This window comes from Alligator sinensis, unplaced genomic scaffold, assembly GCF_000455745.1.
Source record: "Alligator sinensis unplaced genomic scaffold, ASM45574v1 scaffold291_1, whole genome shotgun sequence".
NCBI lineage: Eukaryota > Metazoa > Chordata > Crocodylia > Alligatoridae > Alligator > Alligator sinensis.
The window spans coordinates 1295925-1316455 of record NW_005842391.1 but is presented as its reverse complement, the minus strand read 5'-3'; the positions used below and the strand labels follow the sequence as shown (position 1 = coordinate 1316455).

The window sequence follows — 20531 nt, the reverse complement described above, 5'->3', positions numbered from 1 at the left end:
CCTGCAACTTCCAACAATAGCCCTTCACACTCATACTTTCAAGTATTATAAACAAATTCCTTAATGGGGGGGGAGGGGAGGGGGGAGCAGCAGAAAGCAAGCAAGCAAAACAAACAAAACCAAACCCCCCCCCAATGACATATCTGCCTCTGGCTTATGTTCTGCATCAACAAAAAGAATAGAGCATACGGTATTGCTGTTTTAGACAAGTAGCTGCAGGTGAAGTTGAGACAGCTGTCTGACACTGCTTTCCAGTTCTCATACACAGCTCCTGAAAAATTCTAGCCGTCATTTAAAATGTGTGCTAACAGCTACACAAAGATACCTGCTGTGTATTGCCCAGAAAAAAAAAAAAAAAAAAAAAAAAAAAAAGAGATCCAGATTCTAGGAACAGATTTGTAAACAGCTTTGAACAGAGTGAAACATGCTAAAAATATTCCTGTCACCTTGGGGGGGAGGGGGGGGGGAGATTCCTAAATCAATACACACAAACTGGAAGTTTGGAAAAAGAAAGTAATATTTTTCTCTAAATAGAGAGATGGGCATGTTAGCCATAGACTCTAGCAGAGTAAAGACAAGTGAAGTAGTCTAAAAAGACCTGAACATTAAACAAATTGCAGTGAATACATTACTTCTCAAAGTTGTCAGCTAGAAAATGTCAGGCTCCAGAGCCGTCCGTCTCAAGACAAGAAATAGAAGCACCAATGCAATCTTTTCTGAGGCACCTAAACCAGTGTTAAAGGAGTTGGCATTCAGGCCTTGTCTAGCATGGCAAAAAGTTCCAAAAATTCATGTGAAACCACTGTCAAAACAGGTGTAGTTGACAGGACTTCAAAGGGTTGAAGTCTCAGTCAACCTCACGCAAAGCAAGTTTAAGCTTCCTTTGATGAGAGTACACCCGGGGCATAGTCTTTCCTTGGCCCCTCCATCATGCTTCCTGGACAGTTACCCCTTTGTGAAAACTGGAATATTTATAAACCAAGTGTCCCACATCCCGAGAGCCAGGGATTGCCTCTCTATAAACCTTATTGCTTATGTACCCCTCCCACTGAACTTCAGCCATACAGCCAGTGGTTTACAGTTCACTTTTGCAGGGATGAAATAGGTTAAAGCAGGTGACACTCACTCTATACAGGAAATGCAAAGATTTTCTAGACAAGGAAAGGGAGATTAAATAAATAAATAAATAAATAAATTGGGAACTCCATGGGATTTGTTCAAAGACTTTTAGGTAGCGTAGGATTATCCCATTTCCTTGTGTGCAGCCTTACTTTTTGCTTGTGGTCTCTCTACATTTGGAAGTGGTTGGTTGCACCCTTTCTGATCAGCCCAAACTGGCCCTTTCCTTTATTACCAAGCCATATGGGCAAACTGGTTCTTCTGGTCTGGCTACCGTCTTTCAAATGTACTTCTATTCGAATAGGAGACTACGTTTTAAAAAGGACTTTCATTTTTAGTCTGTGTCACCATTACATGGAGTTTCAATCCCTACTTTGTTAATGACATTTAGCATTTACTTTGGAGACTGTATCCATTTCTCAGATATGATCACCGGGTTTCCTTAGGAGAACTCGAGTTCTTCTGCAACAGGACTCAGAAGAGGGGTTTTTAAGAGGATCCCTCACTGTCTCACACAGCAGCAAGCTATATATTTAAGGAAAATGGAAATCTACAAGCTAATTCATAAGAGGTATTCCCAGTAAGGAGCTAAATTGGAATCTTTCTGAAACAGACATACGTGCTGGAAGCAGAGTGAGAATGCCACCTGTTTATAAAGTTACATTATATAAAAAAGACTGGATACCTTCATTATGTGATTTTTATTTGAGACTCACATTGTAAAAAAGTTCACATGGAATAATAAAACCTTTTTGGGGTTTTTTTGTCTTTTTTTTTTTTTTAAACACAGTATCAGTACACAATTAATGATTAGATTTACAAGTTAAACACATGACAATTCCACTTTATCTGCAGGAGCTTTTCACATTATACCTTTGGAGCAGAGATAAAATGTGTTTAAATTAAAACAAACATGGTAGAACAATTCTATTTGAAAAATTAAGCATTTTCTTAGGGCCGTGCTTTTTAGATGGACTTTAGTAACTATATTGCATTAAAATAATTGTAATCCCAAGTAAAAGTGTCATTTGCAAAAAAAAGTAAGGCCATAGGAATGCACTAAAATATTTAAATTCACTGGAAACAAAAAAGCTGAAAATCCTGACTGACAGGTTGAAATGCAAGTTACACTTAAAATATTGGATGTTGCACAAGCAGCTGAGGAAATGGAGGAGCAGAGTTAATACCTACAGCTAGTCCTTAAACTTTAACCACGCAAGCATCAATTGCATAAATCAGATGCCAATGCATTTCCAGAATTAATACATTATGCATTTTATATACCATCTATATATATCCTTCAAGTAGTTAGCCAGGAAGAATTCCTTACTGAGCATGTATTCAGCTCCTCCCACTTTTTTTTTTTTTTTTTTGCTTGTGAAAGATAATTTGGTTTACCCAACATAGAGACTAAAGGAGGAAATGCACTTGCAACAGTAAATCTGCCTTTTGTAAAAAACCTAGACCTTTCAAATCTTAACATGTACTTAGAAACCCCCACATTTAAAAGGTGAATTATGTTTCACATGTGGTTCTGAAATTAACTTCAAGAAATTTAATAACTACTCAACAAAAGCTAAGCAGTTTGTTCATGGTTTGCTGATCACAGGACTGAAAGCTAGAGTTGAGAAGCATTGAGTCTATAGTTTAAGTTCCACTTATTTAAAAAAGTGAACATACTGTGCACAGACCTTGATGGGGGAAGGAGTGGAAAACCCTGACAGATGTATATTTAATTCCTAACACAATCCAGGAATTCCTGCTTCTTCTTAAAAGACCCAATGAAAGCCTTTAAAGCAAGATGATGCAAATTTGCTGTTTTGTAAAATCTCTAACAGTTGCATCACTTTTGTTCTAATGGTCATTAGAATACTAGCTAGCTGACTGAGGTATAGTTACGAGTCCTTCAAAAATAAGATTATATAGTCTTGAGCAAAGTTACAAAGACTGCACAAAACAATCATACTGATATTAGAAAAGCCTGCAGCACCCAGTAATTGATGCCCAGGCAGAACATACCATTTATCATTTATCTGCTTGCCTAAAGCAAAATATAGCTAAAAAAAAGTTCCCAGTGAAACATACATTTGATTTACATGCTAGTATACAGCACATTTTCCCTTGTCTGACAACTCAGACTATATGCAAAGGTCATCGACCATTAATCAAGAAATTAGCACACTGATAAAGTGCAGCCACTCAGCCACTTAATACTGCTGCAAAAAAGTATTTCACCTTATCCATAAGACCACAACGTTTTCACATAAGACTAGAATTATTCAGTTTCAGCAGGGAACAGACAAAGTTGTCACTAAATCCTTCTACAAATAGAAAAAGATGAACTTTATATGAACATTAAGTAAAGTGAAGTATTTACTGCATCATTTTATCATGCATAAAGTGAATTTCCTATGGTCTTACCTCAAATTTATGTACAGTTTAGCATAGCTAAATGTAAGAAAATAGCAAAGATTTTTTTTTTCTAATACAACAGAGCAGATACCCCAATTTGCTGCTGCTTCAAGAAGCACTTCAGACTCTTGCTTACAGGCTCTTTCAGAAGGAAGTTCATGGAGACAAATATTGCATGTACACAGAACCAAGCAGAAAGATGGCAGAAAAAAAAAAAAAAAAAAAAGAAAAGCATTCTGTAAAAGCTGCTAACAACAGAACATCAGTTTTGGTTTGCAGACAACCCTGAGATACAAATCAAAGTATTATGGACACCAAATTAAGTCAGAGGTAAATTTCTGAAAATTAACAACATTCATAATAGGTGTCATAACACTTGCTGCTTAGAAAACACTTAACATATAGAAAACTGGATTGCTTTAGCACATCCTTCTCCTCTCTATTCTCCCCCAAAAGTGCTAAGCATAGGCCACACAAGTTAGGGTTGCTTTTCTTGTTTTTTTATTGAGCTTTTCCTGCCACATCAAAAGAAGTGTTACAAAAAAACTAAAGGGCAGGAAAACCAGCAGATCAGAAGTCAAATCTAATTAGAAGACTACTTTTGACATGAAGTGGAGACTGGTGGAAAACCACTTAAATTCTGAGTGATCAAAGTGACCTTTATTGAAGTTTCTCAGGCTTATCCAGGATGCTAAAAGTCTTTTAGATTTAATACCTGTGGCCCATTAAATTAGTTTTAAAAATTGAGACCCAGAAAGGAAAATTTGACATGCAACACCCTAAATTGAAGCAGAGTTGTCTGTGATAACAACCAAGTCACTGTTTAACCACTCTTTACCATGACAAAAAAGCACATCAGAAAAGTCAGCGGTTTGCCAATGAGAATACATCTACCTTTTCTAACTGAAATGCTGGACACTCAAGTTTGTAGTTAAAGCTTACACTGATCCAAGTTTGGCACATCATCAGAAAAGACTTAAGCACCTATTTTATTTACTCATCAAGAGATAAGAAGTGGTAGAATAGCCTGGTTGCAGAATATTAGTTGGATGAGAAAGGCAACTAAATTTCAACTTGTTTCTAAAAGTCATAAAAAAACCCCGCACTATACTAATTTCTGCTGAACTTTTATAAGTGCCTAAGCAGAATGAAAAGGGCTTCACGCATTCAGTATGACCAGATATACAATCAGCCTTACTGTGTCACATTCCTTGCTGATAGCAGAAGCAACTATGCAAAAGGCCAATTTGTGTATGACTTTGCTGTTAAGGTTTTCAAGCATGAAAAGAATATCTTTAAATCACAGTGGGAAGTCACCGTTAAGTTTCATTTTACACACTGGAGAGTGGATTCCCAGAAAGGGGATATTTGAAAACCATTTTTTCAGCTACCAGAAGCCACTTAAGCGATATACAGGGAGCTCATCTGTGGTTATATTGAAGATTTTAAACCTAGGAGAGTGTATTCTCTCATCAGAAGCCAAAGCAAAACAAAGACAAATTTAGCGTACCCAAAAAAATTAAGACACCTGCATTCAATTTAGATATTTTTAAAAAGGTGCGTTCTGTGAAGGAGACAAGTGACTATGACAGTTTAGAATACAACATCCAAAGTTTGTTGAAAATAATTTTAAAAAGCAACATCCTGTATTTAGTATGTAGAAGCAGTAGCTTCTGTACGAACAGACTTGCGCATCTGTGAAACACAGACTGAATCAAGTGCCTAAATGCCAATTGGTTTAATAACCCCCATCACCTCATCCATAATGACAACAGGCATGTGCACATAGGAGTGTGTCATGGATACCTCCCTTTTTCTATTTACAAGAAATGTGTAAAAAAAAAAAAAGCACAAATCTGTTAAGAATTTTACTTATAAGACAAACTGTGCAAATAAGTGTAAGATTGTGCTATAACAGGCAAAAAAAGGCTAATATGGATGTGCAAAGTTAAAAGAAATTAGCAGCTTTTGCAACAGGCAATACAAACAGAACATAATGAAGAAAACAGAGAAACTCCTGCATTTGTGTCTCCACTTCACTGCTTCCACATTTGAGAAAGAGGAGCCTGGCAGGTCAATAGGCTTAATGAGCAAAATCCACTTGGTATTTTGTTTAGTGCAGTCTGCGTTCAATGGAGCTCTCAGCAGCAGCTTGGTGGTATTTTTTTTGAGGCTGTGACCCTGTGCTTTCAAAGAAGCAGAAAAGGTTCTAAGTGTGCTGCAGTCTATCATTAGAAGTTCATCAAAGTAGCGTGCATCGAAAGAAGCTGCTCTTCTTTGATCGATTTTCAGTTATTTTTACTGGTCCACCTGCGCCTGATGAACTACTGTCATTCTGAAAAAAAGCAATATGTAGTTAATAGCCATGCTATGAGGGGTGGCGGAGACATAATTTCAGTATCCTCACCTTTCCTAATTTTACCCACAAGGTAAATGATTGATTACTTTAATTAGAGGCAGTTTTACTAGAAATTAAGTTCTAATTGGGTCGGGGGGGGGGGAAGAAGAGAGAGAAGAGGAGGGGACAGTTCAAATTATCACATTTACCTAAAAATACTATTCTCAAGAACAAACAACTATGTAAGGGCTGCATCACAAAGCTTTATGAAGCATACAGCACTTTAAAGGATTTTGACTATCCACGTACAGCTATATGTACTGTTCAAAACAGAGAGCACAAAAGCACAGAATAATCCATGACAAGACAGTTATTTCAAAAAGGTGGCAAGGAGGTATCGGTGTTAAGACAAGCTGAGGGGTGTTTCGAGATCCACCCTTGGTGAATGGCTTAAAGATGTAAATGATTTGGTCAAATGCATCTAACAAATAAAACAGGCTGTGCCTAGCCTGAACCTCTCTCAGGCTTGCCAACTGTCTGTACATTTATGGAGTCAGTAAAAATTCAAGCTAAAAACTCCTGTCCATGGAAGTAAAACAACCCCCTCCCCCTCCCCCCAAGAAATACAAAACAAAACTGAGCCATCTGTAAAAACTAAGCAGTCAGAGCTGACTGAAGCTCCCTAGTCAGAAAGAAGCTAAGTGTAGTACAAGACAAGCAAGGTATGACAGCACCCTCTGGTGTCTTAAGAGGAAGCACAGAACCCTGCCAAGAGCATTCTCAGTGCTATGTAGACCCAATCACCCCAGGTATGTGCTGCTGCTGAGTCCTGTCAGCTGACTGTAACAGTGATGGAGCACAGGTAGGCTTTTTGGAGGATCCGTGCCAGAACATGGGGAGTAGGACTGACAAGAATAACTCTGGTGGGGGTGAGGCCCAGAGTACAGTTAAGACCATCGGAGTGTAAAACCATCAACTGCAGTCAAACAGGGTTACCAACACAAGATTTGTTTGTTTTGGTTTTTTTTTAAACTACATACTTTTTTTTTTTTTTTTTTTTAAATGGCTCGTATTAAATCCTAAATTTGAATTCAACCCTTCTAACTGGATCCTGTTCTTTATCCACCAATAACAATTTTCTTTGTCAACCCAATTGTTTATTAAAAGGACACTTGTACAAACATTTTGAAGCAGTAGTTAATAAAACTTAATTACTGTTCTGTGTTCCACTTGTAAACAGGGGCAACCAATTCCTATCAATTAAATGCAGGCTCCATCCCAACCCTCAAATTCAAGGCTCAATACAGCAAACTGCAGCCTCTGCTTTTAAGCCTACACAAGTTTAGTTTCACTATCTTATTGTCAGGTGCATATGGCTTTGCAAAACCTCTCTCAGGCTGAAGTAGGTACTCCTACTCCAAAAGGAAGAGGTGTTAGACACTGCAGTACAACACTGTCCAAGAAAAAAAATGCCGTTTTTTTAAAAACTAGCTCCATACTGCAGACATGTGGTGATAGGAGATAAGACTGCTTGATGCACATGTCCTAATTCTCAAAATAACTTAAAGGATTATTATGAAAGTTGGTCTGGACAACTACATGTTGTATTTAGTATAAACCTGCATTACAACTACAGTGGACAAACATGCTCAACTAGAAAGGCTGTGTGGAATGCATCTAAAGCCAAACCAGCTATTCAGTTTAGAGCTTTCTGAAGGTGACACTATGGTGAAGTAAGATTCATAGGAATCCTTAATTTAGCCTGTAGAATTTGTAGAACATAAGAGTAGCCACAAGCTATGAAGCACAAGTGGGCAGAAGCCAGTTTTCTGTTCCTAAAACCTAACAGGAAGTCTGATAAAGACAGCTGGAATGTGCGCCTACAAAAGTGGATTTTACTGCAGCTCTAATAGGTCTCTAAAAATGAACCATGATAGGAGTAACACCTACCAAACTCTGTGCTCACACATTTATGCAAAAACTGATACATTCAGCTACTTGCAGTTGCATGCAAGGTTAATTCTAAGTCTGAACCTCAAAAAGCTTTGCAGTACTATGGATCACAAAACATTTTGTTTTTACATAACGTTTAGAGGTACAAACCATTTTTCTGTTGAGCTTTGTCATAATATCCCGTGCAAGCGTAAAGAATGCCTGAAACCAAATAAAAGGTTACATTCACTATAAGGTGTCACTCACTCCTCATAAAACACTTCAAGTACCAATTAACTAGAAAATAATGCATTTAAAATTAGAAGTATTTTGTCTTATTGTAATATGAATATTTAGTAACCAAAAAACATTTAAAAATCGGCATTCCCCCATCCTTCTGCTGGCATTGGGCAGACTTCATCTCATCCATCTGTACAAGACATTCAGAAGTAGCCTGTAAACTTAGTTTTAGGAGAGAAAGCACTATTTTGTTGCAGCACAACCCAGGGGCTTGTTACACTAGACCACAGTCAAAGATATGGCTTGTGGACCATACCCAGCCTGTGGAGTCCCAACATCTGGCCCCCAGTGCTGATGAGTTTGACACCCTGTACTAGACCATGTGTAAACATTGCATGGGGTCACTGTTCCAAAGCTCTTGCAACTGAGGTGGCTAGACACTGTTACTATGCAGCTATTAGTTATTAGTAACAGACTAATTCTTCACTGTGACTAAGAGTCAGTCTTCACTGTTAAGTCACTGTGAACACCTGCTTAAAGTGTCCCACATTACCAGAAGACATGTGATGTGTTATGCTGGATCCTACAACAATTAAATTAGAATTAAATTGGCAGCACAGGAGGGGAGAGGAGTATAGGTGTAAGTACAAAGGTATGCATCAGGTCAAGCCCAGGACTCAAATATTATACAACACGATTACTTTGCAACAGTAATTTTGAAGTTAGAGACTCGTAAATAGGATGCCAATATCTCTTACCTCTTCCACATTTATGCTGGATTTTGCACTTGTCTCCAAAAATTTGATTCCATAATCAATTGCTAACTGGAAGACATATGTGAACAGGTTTTCAATATTTGTAAGTAAAAACTGCAATGTGACTAAGTATCTTAGGTAAATTAATGGAGCAGTGGCAGTCACTCCATTAACATGACAGCCAAGGTCTTGGGCTTTAGACACCAAACCAAAAAATCTGCCAAGAAAGCACACATATGTACCCCCACAGAAGGTAAACATTCCTGAATAGCTGTGTAACATTTAATGAAAAACAACCCACAGCATGGCACAGAAATTCAAACAACTGCTACTTAAAAACCAACCATATAAACATTAATTCAGTATTACTCAGACAGTAAAGTAGCAAGTTACACAGCGCTCTTGAATTGAAATCCTGCAGTTCCTACAGTCATGAATAATACAAAACACATGTGCTATCTTTTACTATCACTGTAACCAACGTACCATAGTTCTATTTTCAACTGGAGCATGTGTCACAATTTAGCTCGTTAGGCCAAAGATTGAGCCTAAGCCCATGGTAATATCCTTCAGCCCCTGAGTAGGTCAGAAGGTGAACCTTGTCTGACCTATTGTCTGCAGAACACCTAAAGGACTCTGATGAGAGTGCCCAGTGCAAAAGAAGTACCGTGTGCAGAGCCCAAGGGAACTGTGAGCACCTTTATTACATAAGGGTACGTTTGGACAGGGCTCAGCATGAGTGGGTCTGTCTACTGCGAGAGTGACACTGGGCAAGGGCAAGCAGGAGCGTGGGCCTGTTAGTGTGTGTTTGGAGACAGACAAAGTGGAAGAAGTCTTGTGGTGTGTTGGTGCATTGGTGTGGGTGATCACTGTGTGGTGTTGCACATTAGCCCACACTGTGACCACAGAGGTTCAGCGGGCAGAGCATACCCTCGACAGTGAGGCCGCTGTAGAATTGGCTATCATCCCCAGCGAACGGTGACTCCTAAGGCTCCATTTGCTCCCACCACTGTTCATCTCCTGTGAGAGTGGCCAGGACTGGTTACCAAGATATGCATTGCACTTAAGCAGCAGCCCTCATCCGCCATTCTCCCCCTCCTCCCTTTTCTAAAAGCTGGAGGTAAGCCGCAAACATATAGTTCTGGGCGTGATCCAACACATGTTGCGATCTAAGGCAGCAGATATCCTGTGTTTAATAAAGTTTTACTCTTGGTGTAATAAAGGTTATCAGGTTTTCCAGTAAAGGTTAATACTTGTTAAAGTTGTTATTTGCATTGCCTGTGCTTAATTGTTACTTGCCTGTTTTAATTAAAAACTGTTGGATTCGTGAACTTTAATTCTGTTTGGGATCTCCTTAGTTAGTCAAAGTATAAATCAATTGCCAGGTCGTCAGAGCAGCACAGATACACTCAGGCAGCTTGCTAACCAGGTGGGTGCAAAAAAAAAAAAATCTCACCTCATTTGGAACTGGACTAGGAGATAGCCGTTAATTGGGCAGTGCTAACTAGGCACCAATAAAGTCCAGGTCCAAGAAGCCTGGAGTGGAGTAGATTTAGTTTGCCAAAGAACTACATGTGGTTCCCAAGTCTGACAACTGAGTATCACTGCCTTAACACTATTCACCCAAAGCAGAACCCCTAAGTAGATCAAGGCAAAGTAGAACAGCATACAGCATTTACAGGCAATTATACTTTATCTGACCAACTATTCCCCCTGCCAATATCATTGACAGTCAACCATAACACTTCAATTGCATTCACAGTGTTTTAATATATGCAACTAAAATCTTACCATTAAGGAACAGCCAAGGTAATTACTTCAACCTTAGTGAGGCCAATTAAAACCAAGACTCCCTATTACAAGGACAGGAATAATTCAGAGTATGCTCCAATAATACATTTAGGAGGATGACTTAATTCTTCCACCCACAGGTGTTAAAACTCGTTCCCAACATTGTTTAGATTATCTTGCTCTAGACAATATTCAGGCTGAAATGATTTCAATGTAAGTACCACAAAAAGCTTGAGATCCTATCATGTTTCAAAATATGGAAGTTTAAAGAATAATATTTTTCAGGTTGCTGGAAAGCAAAGAAACAGAAAGAATTCAGGACCAGTAGTAAGATTTATCCCTAACCCCCACCAAAGCCACAACCAAATTTTACCTTCTCTCCTTTTTCTTTTGAGACTTGTCTCTTCTCATTCATATCACATTTGTTACCCAGGATCATTCTTTCTACATCTGAAGATGCATGCTGAAGGAAAAAATAAGCTCTTGTAAACATAGCACAATTGCTAAAAACCCACATAAATGCTTTACTTGTCAGAAATGACCATATTTACTCAAATCCAAGATGAAATGCCATGTCTCCTCTCCCTCCCCTGCCCCTTAGCAGGGGTGTGGAGGGGCACACGGCAGGAAAACCCCCATCCTGGATTTAAGTGCAAACCTCCCCTGCACTTCCTCTTCTGCTATAACCCCTCCAGCCCTGGCCCTGCCTGGCTAGAAGCTGCCACTACTTCTCCCAGGCTGGGCCAAGACCACACTGTGGGCTGGGGCTGTGCCGCTACTGGCTGCTCTAGAGATGGAGGAACAGAACTGCAACAGAAGACAAGACAAGAGGGGGTGAGCAGAAGGGGATGGGGGGCAGGCACAGGTGAAGGCAAAACAAAGAGCAGGGATCTGGCCCCTCACCCACTCCTGTTGCTTTCCCTGCCACAGCAAGGTGGGGAAGGGGGCAATGAATTTAATAAGTTTAGATTCTATATAGAAAATAATAATTATTGTGGAGTAGTTTTAAGTCATCTTGGATTTGGATAAATATGGTATTCTATATATTACTGTTTCATTTTAAGTAAATGTTCTAATCTAATGTCATTACTAGGAAAAGAAAAGTTTCTGAAAAAAAGATTCATCCAAGACTCTTTAATTTTAAGTGCTTAGGGCACCAACATTTGTAGGACATGCAAGTTTTCCTAGTTTGATTTGTTTATCAGCCTCCAGAACGGCCACAGGTTGTCCAATGAGTCAACAGGTAGAACAAAGATCCAAAGTTGTAAACTTTACTAGTCCTGGGTTGCTAATGACAAGTCTGATGTAATATCAGCAGAAGCTTGACCCTTTATAACCCAAAGCAAAAAGGAACAGCAATGGAAATTAAATTTGAAGCAACCAATTCCAAAATCATTTAAATACCTGCTTTCAAATTAAACTTTCATGTCTAGACTTCTAGTTTACCCTGAGCTGGAAAGGCAGACAAACTAGCTTCTGTAAAGACTACTGTTCTGGTCAGTGCTCAGTTTCAGGTGGCCACACAAGTTGTACTACTTTTAAGAAAGATTGCTTTAAAGCTAATTATCTATAAACTATTGAGAGATCCAATGCCACCCCCAGAACACACCTACCTCTTCAATGTTTCTTATCCAGTTTTTAATGTTGTCAAAAGATTTCTCATTTGTGATGTCATACACCAGCATAATTCCCTAAGGAAAAAAAGCCAATTAGCAAAGCTAACCTTTATCGGTTTGATTAAATTGCTAAACATCCAATAAGCCACATACGCTCTTGTGTGCTTTCTGAAAGTTTCACATGAAGATCTTTTTCAGTTCAAAAGTGTATAGGAATATCTATAGTTATACCACTTCTATTATCACCTAGCGCTTTAACAGAATAAATAACTACATATTAATAAACATGTAACAGATTAAACCAGGGGTGGGCAAAATGCAGCCCACAGGCCAGATGAGGCCCACCAGGCCATTCTATCTGCTTGGAGGGCCCCCCCAAAATTTAGAAAATTAATATTTATCTGCCCCTGGCTGCCTGTCATGCAACCCTCGATGGCTTGCCAAAACTCAGTAAGCAGCCCTCTGCCTGAAATAATTGCCTGCCCCTGGGTTAAACCATAGTCAATAAGAGTTTATAGGATCATAGGAAAAGTAGGGCTGGAAGTGACCTCATGAGGTCATTTAGTATTAAAATGTTTTGCTATTAGAACAACAGCCAGCAATCTGTCTTTCTAGAATAAAACTGAATATTGGGCTAAGCAGGCTATTTTTCGAACAAATACTTCAGTGCACACAATGCAATACAGAATAAACAACAGCCCTGTAAGATTTCACTTGTCTGGGACAAATGAGGTTTTACAACAAATGATGCTAAATGTTTCCCAGGCAACTTCTGCTGTTCTGCAAAGATGTTCGTGTACATGCTGTTCCGCATGTATGCACATGCACATTCACAACAACATAATAGCAGCTCACACCTAATCCTTTTCCAGCCCCTAAAGTCGGCTTGAAAGATTTTTTTAAACTATCACTATTCCCCCTCTTCCCCAAAGAGCCACCTATATTCCCAAGGCTATGAATTCATTTGGCTACATTTCTGCTATGGATAGGTAGCAAAGTTGAATACAGCAAGAATTAGCTGTGCATTCTAAGTGATAACAAGTAGTTAGAAGTAGTTATCTAATAGACAATTTGAAGTTAACCAAAGCACAACCACCTCAAATTTCCAAATCTTGCCATCGTGATCAATGTAAGTAGCTTTAGCAATCAATACCCGTCTGTAAGGAACTGTTTAGAATCAGAAAGCAGACTACAGGTACAGAAACTTGAAGGTTACACCAATGTAATTTACATCATTTTTGCATACCAAGGTAAGTTACAGCAGGAAGCAAAGTAGACAGACAACCAGCTTGTCCTGGTGGCAGAGGGCAAGCTGCTATTACAGCAATGCACCACTAGATGGTGGGGGAGCAGGTACAAAACTAAAAGATGCACACAATAGTCCAGGGGCAGGCAATTTCAGCTGGAGGGCAAATTAGAGTTTTGGTAAGCTGTCAAGGGCCACACAGAATCTTTCAGAAGTTATCATTTTAACAAGTTATAGATAAAAATAGATATACTTAAAAAAAAAATCAAACATGTAGTGTTACAGGGGTGTGTAGGTTGTAGCCACGTTGGTCTAAGGACATAGGCAGACAAGGTTCTTTGTGTGAATCTGATATCTTTTATTAGACCAACTTAAATAGTTGGAAAACAATTATTAAGCAAGCTTTCAGGTTCAAAAAACCCTTCGTCAGGCTAAGGAAGTTTCAGCAGTTGGTGTGTGCTCTTCCTGGATGGAATGAAAAGTAAAGCAGCCAGAGGCTGGGCTGGTATGCATACAAGACAGGGAGTCAGTGAAAATGTAGACTGAGGAGTCAATGGGTGAGAGACAGGCGGGGGGGGTGGGTGAGAGAAGGGGGGATGAGTAGTGGAGAGATACCCAGGTAGAAGGTAGAAGACAGCCAGGAGTAGGAGCTAGAGCCCCACACAATGGGACAGGTCTGGACTACCTGTCTTGTATGCATACCAGACCAGCCTCTGGCTGCAGTAGTTGTTGAAATGGACTAGACTTGGAACACCCCACCCTCCCCAAAGCATGACTTCAGCTGCTTTGCTACAGGGTTAAAAACAACAGTAGAGTGTGGCCTATATCTGCATAGGGCTATATATCATGTGTCTATAATTCTCTCTTTTACACCATTGTAAAATACAAGCTACATTTGTGCAAGTGTGTCTGTACCCTAACAGAGGCAGCTTATACATCACATCCTGTTTGGGTTTAGCTGCCAAATTCTCAGCCTGATGAAGGTGGTAAAAGGCAGCAAGCACAGAGATTTAATTAAACCTACTGAATAGCTCCAACTGTAGGTCAAGTCTGAATACAGATACACCCCCCTCTTCCACAAACAGCTTCCCCCACCCCCCAATACAATAACTACAGAGACCATGACCTGAACTGCTAATGCCATTACAAAACCCCAGAGTAAAGAATCCAAACAATTAAGTGCACCACAAAATACTGAAATAAAACTGCACAGAAAACTGATTTAGTACTTACTGCATGCAGAAAAGTATTGCAAGTATAAAAGTCAAGACTGTAGGGGGCTTGATTATAGGTCAACCTCATGTATAAAGTAAAGTGCGATTGCTATGGTTAGTTGGAGCTAAAAGAGGTAGCCTTATTCAGAATAGACTACTTTTAATGTTAACAGATTTGTAGGTCACCAATTCTGCTGCAACATGAGAACATGAAAATATTGACTGTACATAGGGCACTTACAGAAATGGGGTAGGGGTGCACAGATAGAGATTTTTTGGGCCAATACCAATGGCCAATTTTTAACAAGCCATATCGGATGATACCGATCCAATTGCCAATATGCAGTTCAGCAGCTCGTAGAGCAGCATCCAGCTCGTAAGTCTGTTGTGGGGGAAGAGGGAAAGAAGGGGGGGGTTGCAGACCGAGGCCCCAAGTGAGGGAGGGAGTGGGGCTGGTGTTGGGGCAGAGGACTGAGACAGCTCGTCCAGGGAGGAGGAGGCTCCTGCCAATACATGCACCCCAAGACAACATGGGGCTGTGTGCACCCCAGATGTGTGGGGCAAGGGTGGGCAGCAGCAGCATTGCAATGGAGGGGGCTATGGCAAATTTTGGGGTGGCTGTAGCCCACCCTGTAGTCCCCCTTCCCAGGGCCACCCCTGCCCAGCTCCAGAACAGCCCTGGGCCAGCCAGGAAGAGCCCCTGGCCTCAGCCCACAGCAGCAGCCTGCCCTCACGCCACACAGATCTGAGGGGCACGTGCCCCCCACCCCCTGTGGGGGTGCATGCAGTGGTGGGAGCTGCCCCCCACCCTTCCCGCAACCTGCAGACAAGTCACAGCTCTGTCCCCAGCTGCGCAGCGCCTGCCCAAGCCCCACTCCCTCCCTCCCTTACTGCAAGAGCCTTGGTCTGCCTCACTCCCACACCCCTTCCTTCCCCCTACCCCTTCTCCCCACCCCCCAAACAGGCTTGCCAGCTGGACACCACACTCCCAAGCTGCCAGGCTGCGCTCCTGGCTGCCTGCATGCTGTGCTGCAGCTGTGTATGAATGCAGCATTTATCAGTGACATTATTGGCCACATCAGCCAAAAAAGCCAATTGCTGATAAGGTCAATTTTCTTTTTAAATCGGTGCCAATATGATATGGATCAATGTATTGGTGCACCTCTAACATGGGAGGTTAAAAAAGAAAAGAAAAACAAACAAAAGAAACCAACAGCCAAACTAAAAACCAAAAAACACAGTGCTTTACTGGAAGAGGAAGCATGTTAGTTTGACCTAGCTTGCCCAATACTTATATAGACTGGGCACTTTAGCAGGGCTTTTTGGAGCTTTTATCTAAAACTGACTGAATCAGCTATTAGATAAAAGCTCCAAAAAGCCCCACTGCAGCACCTGATCTATATAGTTGTTGGGCAAGTCAGGTCAAACTAACACAATGCATCTTCTGGGCAAGAACTACACTTAGAGCAGAGGCATGCTGAGCTGAAACTAGAAGCCGGGGGGGGGGGGGGGGCCCCCCCCCCATCCATAAGCAGCCTATATGTACCCACAGCTTGAAGTTACACCTATTACACCTGCAGAAACTGAACAGAGATGGAACAAAAGGAGCTTAGTTTAAAATGTAAGAGCAGGACATCACATAACAGTAATGAGCTTGAAGAAACTTAGTTCCCTGCTTTATAAGTCATAATGCTCTACCAAAAACGAAGAAACAAATAAATAAAGTTCATTGCATTATAAAGAGGAAAATCCCTTAAACAACACTCACCATGGCTCCTCGGTAGTACGCCGTTGTAATTGTACGGAACCTTTCCTGACCTGCTGTATCCCTAGAATTTGGGAAGGGGGGGGAGGGGGGGGGGGGGGGGGGGGGGAAGCAGAGGGGAAGAGAACAAAAACAAGAAACAAAATCACTTGTTAGTTTAACTATTTTAAACTACAAATAATTAAAACAAGTTTTAAAAAAAAAAAAAAAAAACTTACAAAAAACAACTTTATCCCCCCCCTCCCCAAACCATCACCCCTCCCACCCCAAAAGTAAAGAGTATTTTGTACTCCAGGATATTAGGAATAACATAATTTACAAGTTTTATGGAGAAACTTCTGACCTCAAAAAGGTATCGATAATCATTATAACGTGAGAGGAAATAGCATATCATCTCAAACCTATGAGTAAACAGTTACAGTCTCAGTCAATGTGACCTTTTTATGATAGGTACCAAGTAAAGAGATTGTGAACAAGAGCATAGTATTGAACAAAAGCATAGTATGCTTGCAAAAGGAAAGAGAAACTCAACACTCTAAAGCAATTTTCCTGTACAACATACTCACTGATTTGGCTAAGAACCATCAACTTTGTATCAGGGACAGCTATACTCTTAAATTGTGCTTCATGATACGCAACTGTGTGAGGACCAGAAGACTAGACCAGAAGACTATACAGTACCTCTGAATGTCAACTACATGCAGAGAGCACTGAACACTAGAGGTTCGATCCTCCCCCCACCAAAAATATCAGAAAAAAAAAGTCAAAGGCACAAGGTTTATTTACTCAGCCATAGTGATTCAGACTTGTAAAAGTTTTTCATTCAAGAGCCTTTCATCACACATCAACCAAAGCAAATTAAGAACCCTAAATTTTATACATGAATGTATGCTATTTTGTGGCTTGTGTTTGAGGACTATCAAGTTGAGGCAACCAGACTATTCCCTCTGATAGCAGCAGACAGACACCAACTGACATCAGTCCTTCCACTCCTCAAACCCAAGGAGTATTGGCAAACCCTGCTACCCATTTACAAGTAGTCTGGCTGGGCATCAATTCATTAAAAATAAAAAACCCCCCACAAAACATCTCCATGTCAAATCTGACTTAAAAAAAAAAAAAGACAGAAAATTTAATTGCTTAGCCTGATCTGATGCAATTAGTATTTCTCTTGTCTAAAAAGTAATTAAAATATTTTCCCCAACGTCTCATTTTACCAGCAGCATTACAGCCAACATGTGTTAAGTATGAAGAGCGTAGAACCCTTCTACTCAAAAGACGTTGGCAAATACTCGGAGGTTACCTAGAGAGGTTGTGGAATCTCTGTCCTTGGAGGTTTTTAAGACCCAGCTATACAAAGCCCTGGGATGATCTAGTTGGGGATGGTCCTGCTTTGAGCAGGGGGTCAGACTAGATTATCTCCTAAGGTGCCTTCTAACCTTAATTTTCTATGATTCAGTGAAATAGCTAATGAACCAGCATTTGCCAGACACTGTATAGCCTTGCTATTATTAAAGTCACTCCGCTACATGAATTCAATGTGCTATCCATGTGTTAATTCAAACCAACACCAATTAAAGGACTTAATTCTGTTTACACTATTTTGAAACACTCACCATATCTGTAGCTTGATTTTCTTTCCATCTAGTTCTATTGTTCTGATTTTGAAGTCAATTCCTTGGGAGAGAAAAAGATAGGTTAAGTTTAGCAACAAAGGCAAAGGAAACAGGATCCAGTTTGTTCTGGACATTTCGAAAAAACAAAAACAAAAGGTTAAACAAGATTGTGTTAGACAAAAGATTAAACAGGTATTTTGCAACTATCACTTCAGATCACTACAGAGCGATGCAAATGCTCTTTAGGTTCTTGTTGGGGGTTTTTTGCCTACAGAAAAATAGCCATTTTTCTGTTGCAAAAACTAAAAGACCACAACTATGGGTTTCTATTTGAAATCTCTGGGTTTATCTTGTAAATCACATTTATAAACCATCTTAATAACACTGTGTGGCATCCCACAGCACCCTCGAAAAGATCTCAAGGCACCCCACAGTGCCATGGCATCCTGGTTAAGAATCACTGCCTTGGGTTGATCCAGTTGCTCACAAAAGAGATAAAGTACCCACTCACCAGGTCATGCCCCTTTAAACCTCATGATAGCCCACATCCCTCTTCCGCCTTAAAATAATTCATTTGGCTACGGTCAGTTTAAATAAGTCTTTTCCTCTCTCTCATACTGAACAGTTGCCATTTTTCCTCTATTAGCCCTAACTGGAAACTATCTGGTCTCTACTGTCAAGTGTTTATACACAGATAAAAAACCCAAACAAAACAGGAAGCAAAGGAAATAATTGTTTTGGATTGTTATTTGGTAACAGCCTTAAAACGACACATCATTATAGAAACTTGCAATTACTTCAACTTTACCCTAACTTGGGAAGCTGGGAATTTTTATTGAATCAAAATATATTCAGCTGTAAACATTAGTGTGTGATAAATGAGTACATGTAGCATAGACAATATTTGTTGGCGAGAACACATGTTGTCACTACAACAATCACATGAGTATTTTAATACTACCTAAACTTTTGCCAATTACTTTAAAGTGTTATGACTTTAGCTCCAAATCACTCAACCCCAAATCATAAGTGCCTGTTCATGCACTTCTTTTCTGCTAGTTCAGGAACTTGAGGGCCCAAAGAGTCCCAATACTTGCAGGTTTGCTAAATATCCAAATATCCAAAATGGGGGGCGAGGGGACAGGGTGAAGTGAGGAGGAAGACCAAACAAAACAAAAAACACACAACTACCAATAATCCTATTCCCTATATTTCCTCTTTACATTGAGCATACATAGAATATTAAGTGTCTATCATTGTTTAAAGTCATATAACCAGACTGTCCAGTTTACTAGTAAAGCATTTATAACAAGAAAAGGATATGATTTTTTTTTTTTTTGTAGACTAAATGTAGACATTGGATTTATGACACATTATAAGCTGCCTGACATCCGACTCCCCAGGTACCTCTCCGCTATTTAACCACTACATTCATTCTGCCCCCCCCCCCGTACCCTGCCCAGCTCTCACCCACTGACACCTCAATTCACATCTTTACTGACTGCCCATCTTGCATGCATACCAGCCCAGCCTCTGGCTTCTTTACTATTCATTGAATCCAGGAAGAGCACACACCAACTAAAGAGACTCTCTCAGCCTAACGAAGGGTTTTTAAACCCTAAAGCTTGCTTAACATTTTTTTCCAACTATTTAAGTTGGTCTAATAAAAGATATCAGATTCACCCAAAGAACCTTGTCTTAGACCAACACAGCTACAACCTATACAAACACACATACATGGAAATATCAATAAAAAGCAACAAAAAGGAAACTTGTCTTTCAAAGTATACTACTTCAGATGCTGGAATTTAAGCTTAATAAAGCACAATGCAAGAGCTACTCCTAAAAATCTGTATTATAAGAACTGCAATTTGAGTCAGAGAGTTTAAAGTTCCCTCAGCTCTCAGCCTTCATGTTCATTAGAATAAGCATATCAAGTGAAATGCGTTCTGAGACTCATGTGGTTTGAAGATGGTTGCATCATAACCCAATGAAATTAAGACTGAACTGCAACATGTCAGCATAAGCTCCAAATAAGAAGGTCCCTCCTGGGAAGGTCCCCGGAGGAAATAAGTTGGTTGCATAGCCTGTTCATATACATAACGATATGTGCATGACTCCACGCTTTGAGTACATGCTGGCTGCGTTTATTGTTAGGCTTTCCCCAGGCACCACAAGGTGCAACCACCATAGTTTGGCTTGTTCAAAAATCATTGATTCTTCACGCAAAATTGTTCTGTGCAAGCTGACACAAACTGTTGAAAAAGCAGCCACATATAAGTTTATGTTCATTCAAAGTAAAGGAGTGGAAAAGCCAAGTCAGGAAGCACTACTAACCTGTTTCCGTTAAGTACAAGATTATAATTAAGTGGCTGCAGCCTTGTAGAAGTTAAACAGGACTAGTCCCAAAGTTTTGTTTCTTCACTTCAGTAACAGGAAGTGGTGAGCAGCACCCATTTGTAGTACAAGTCAAATGACATACGCTAC

At 40.0% G+C, this 20531-nt stretch overlaps 1 protein-coding gene across 1 annotated transcript in view; it reads right to left on the bottom strand.

The window, feature by feature from the left end:
- Positions 1 to 1801: 1801 nt before the first annotated feature.
- Positions 1802 to 20531, bottom strand: part of RAB8B (RAB8B, member RAS oncogene family) — a 38761-nt gene continuing 20031 nt past the window's right edge. Inside the window, exons 2-8 of the mRNA XM_006029666.2 lie at positions 18045 to 18105; positions 16432 to 16492; positions 12201 to 12278; positions 10961 to 11050; positions 8800 to 8865; positions 7973 to 8023; positions 1802 to 5866 (exon numbers count right to left, since the gene is read on the bottom strand). Of these exons, the coding sequence (XP_006029728.1) occupies positions 5774 to 5866; positions 7973 to 8023; positions 8800 to 8865; positions 10961 to 11050; positions 12201 to 12278; positions 16432 to 16492; positions 18045 to 18105 (500 nt within the window). The 3' untranslated portion in view covers positions 1802 to 5773. The remainder of the gene's footprint in view (positions 5867 to 7972; positions 8024 to 8799; positions 8866 to 10960; positions 11051 to 12200; positions 12279 to 16431; positions 16493 to 18044; positions 18106 to 20531) is intronic.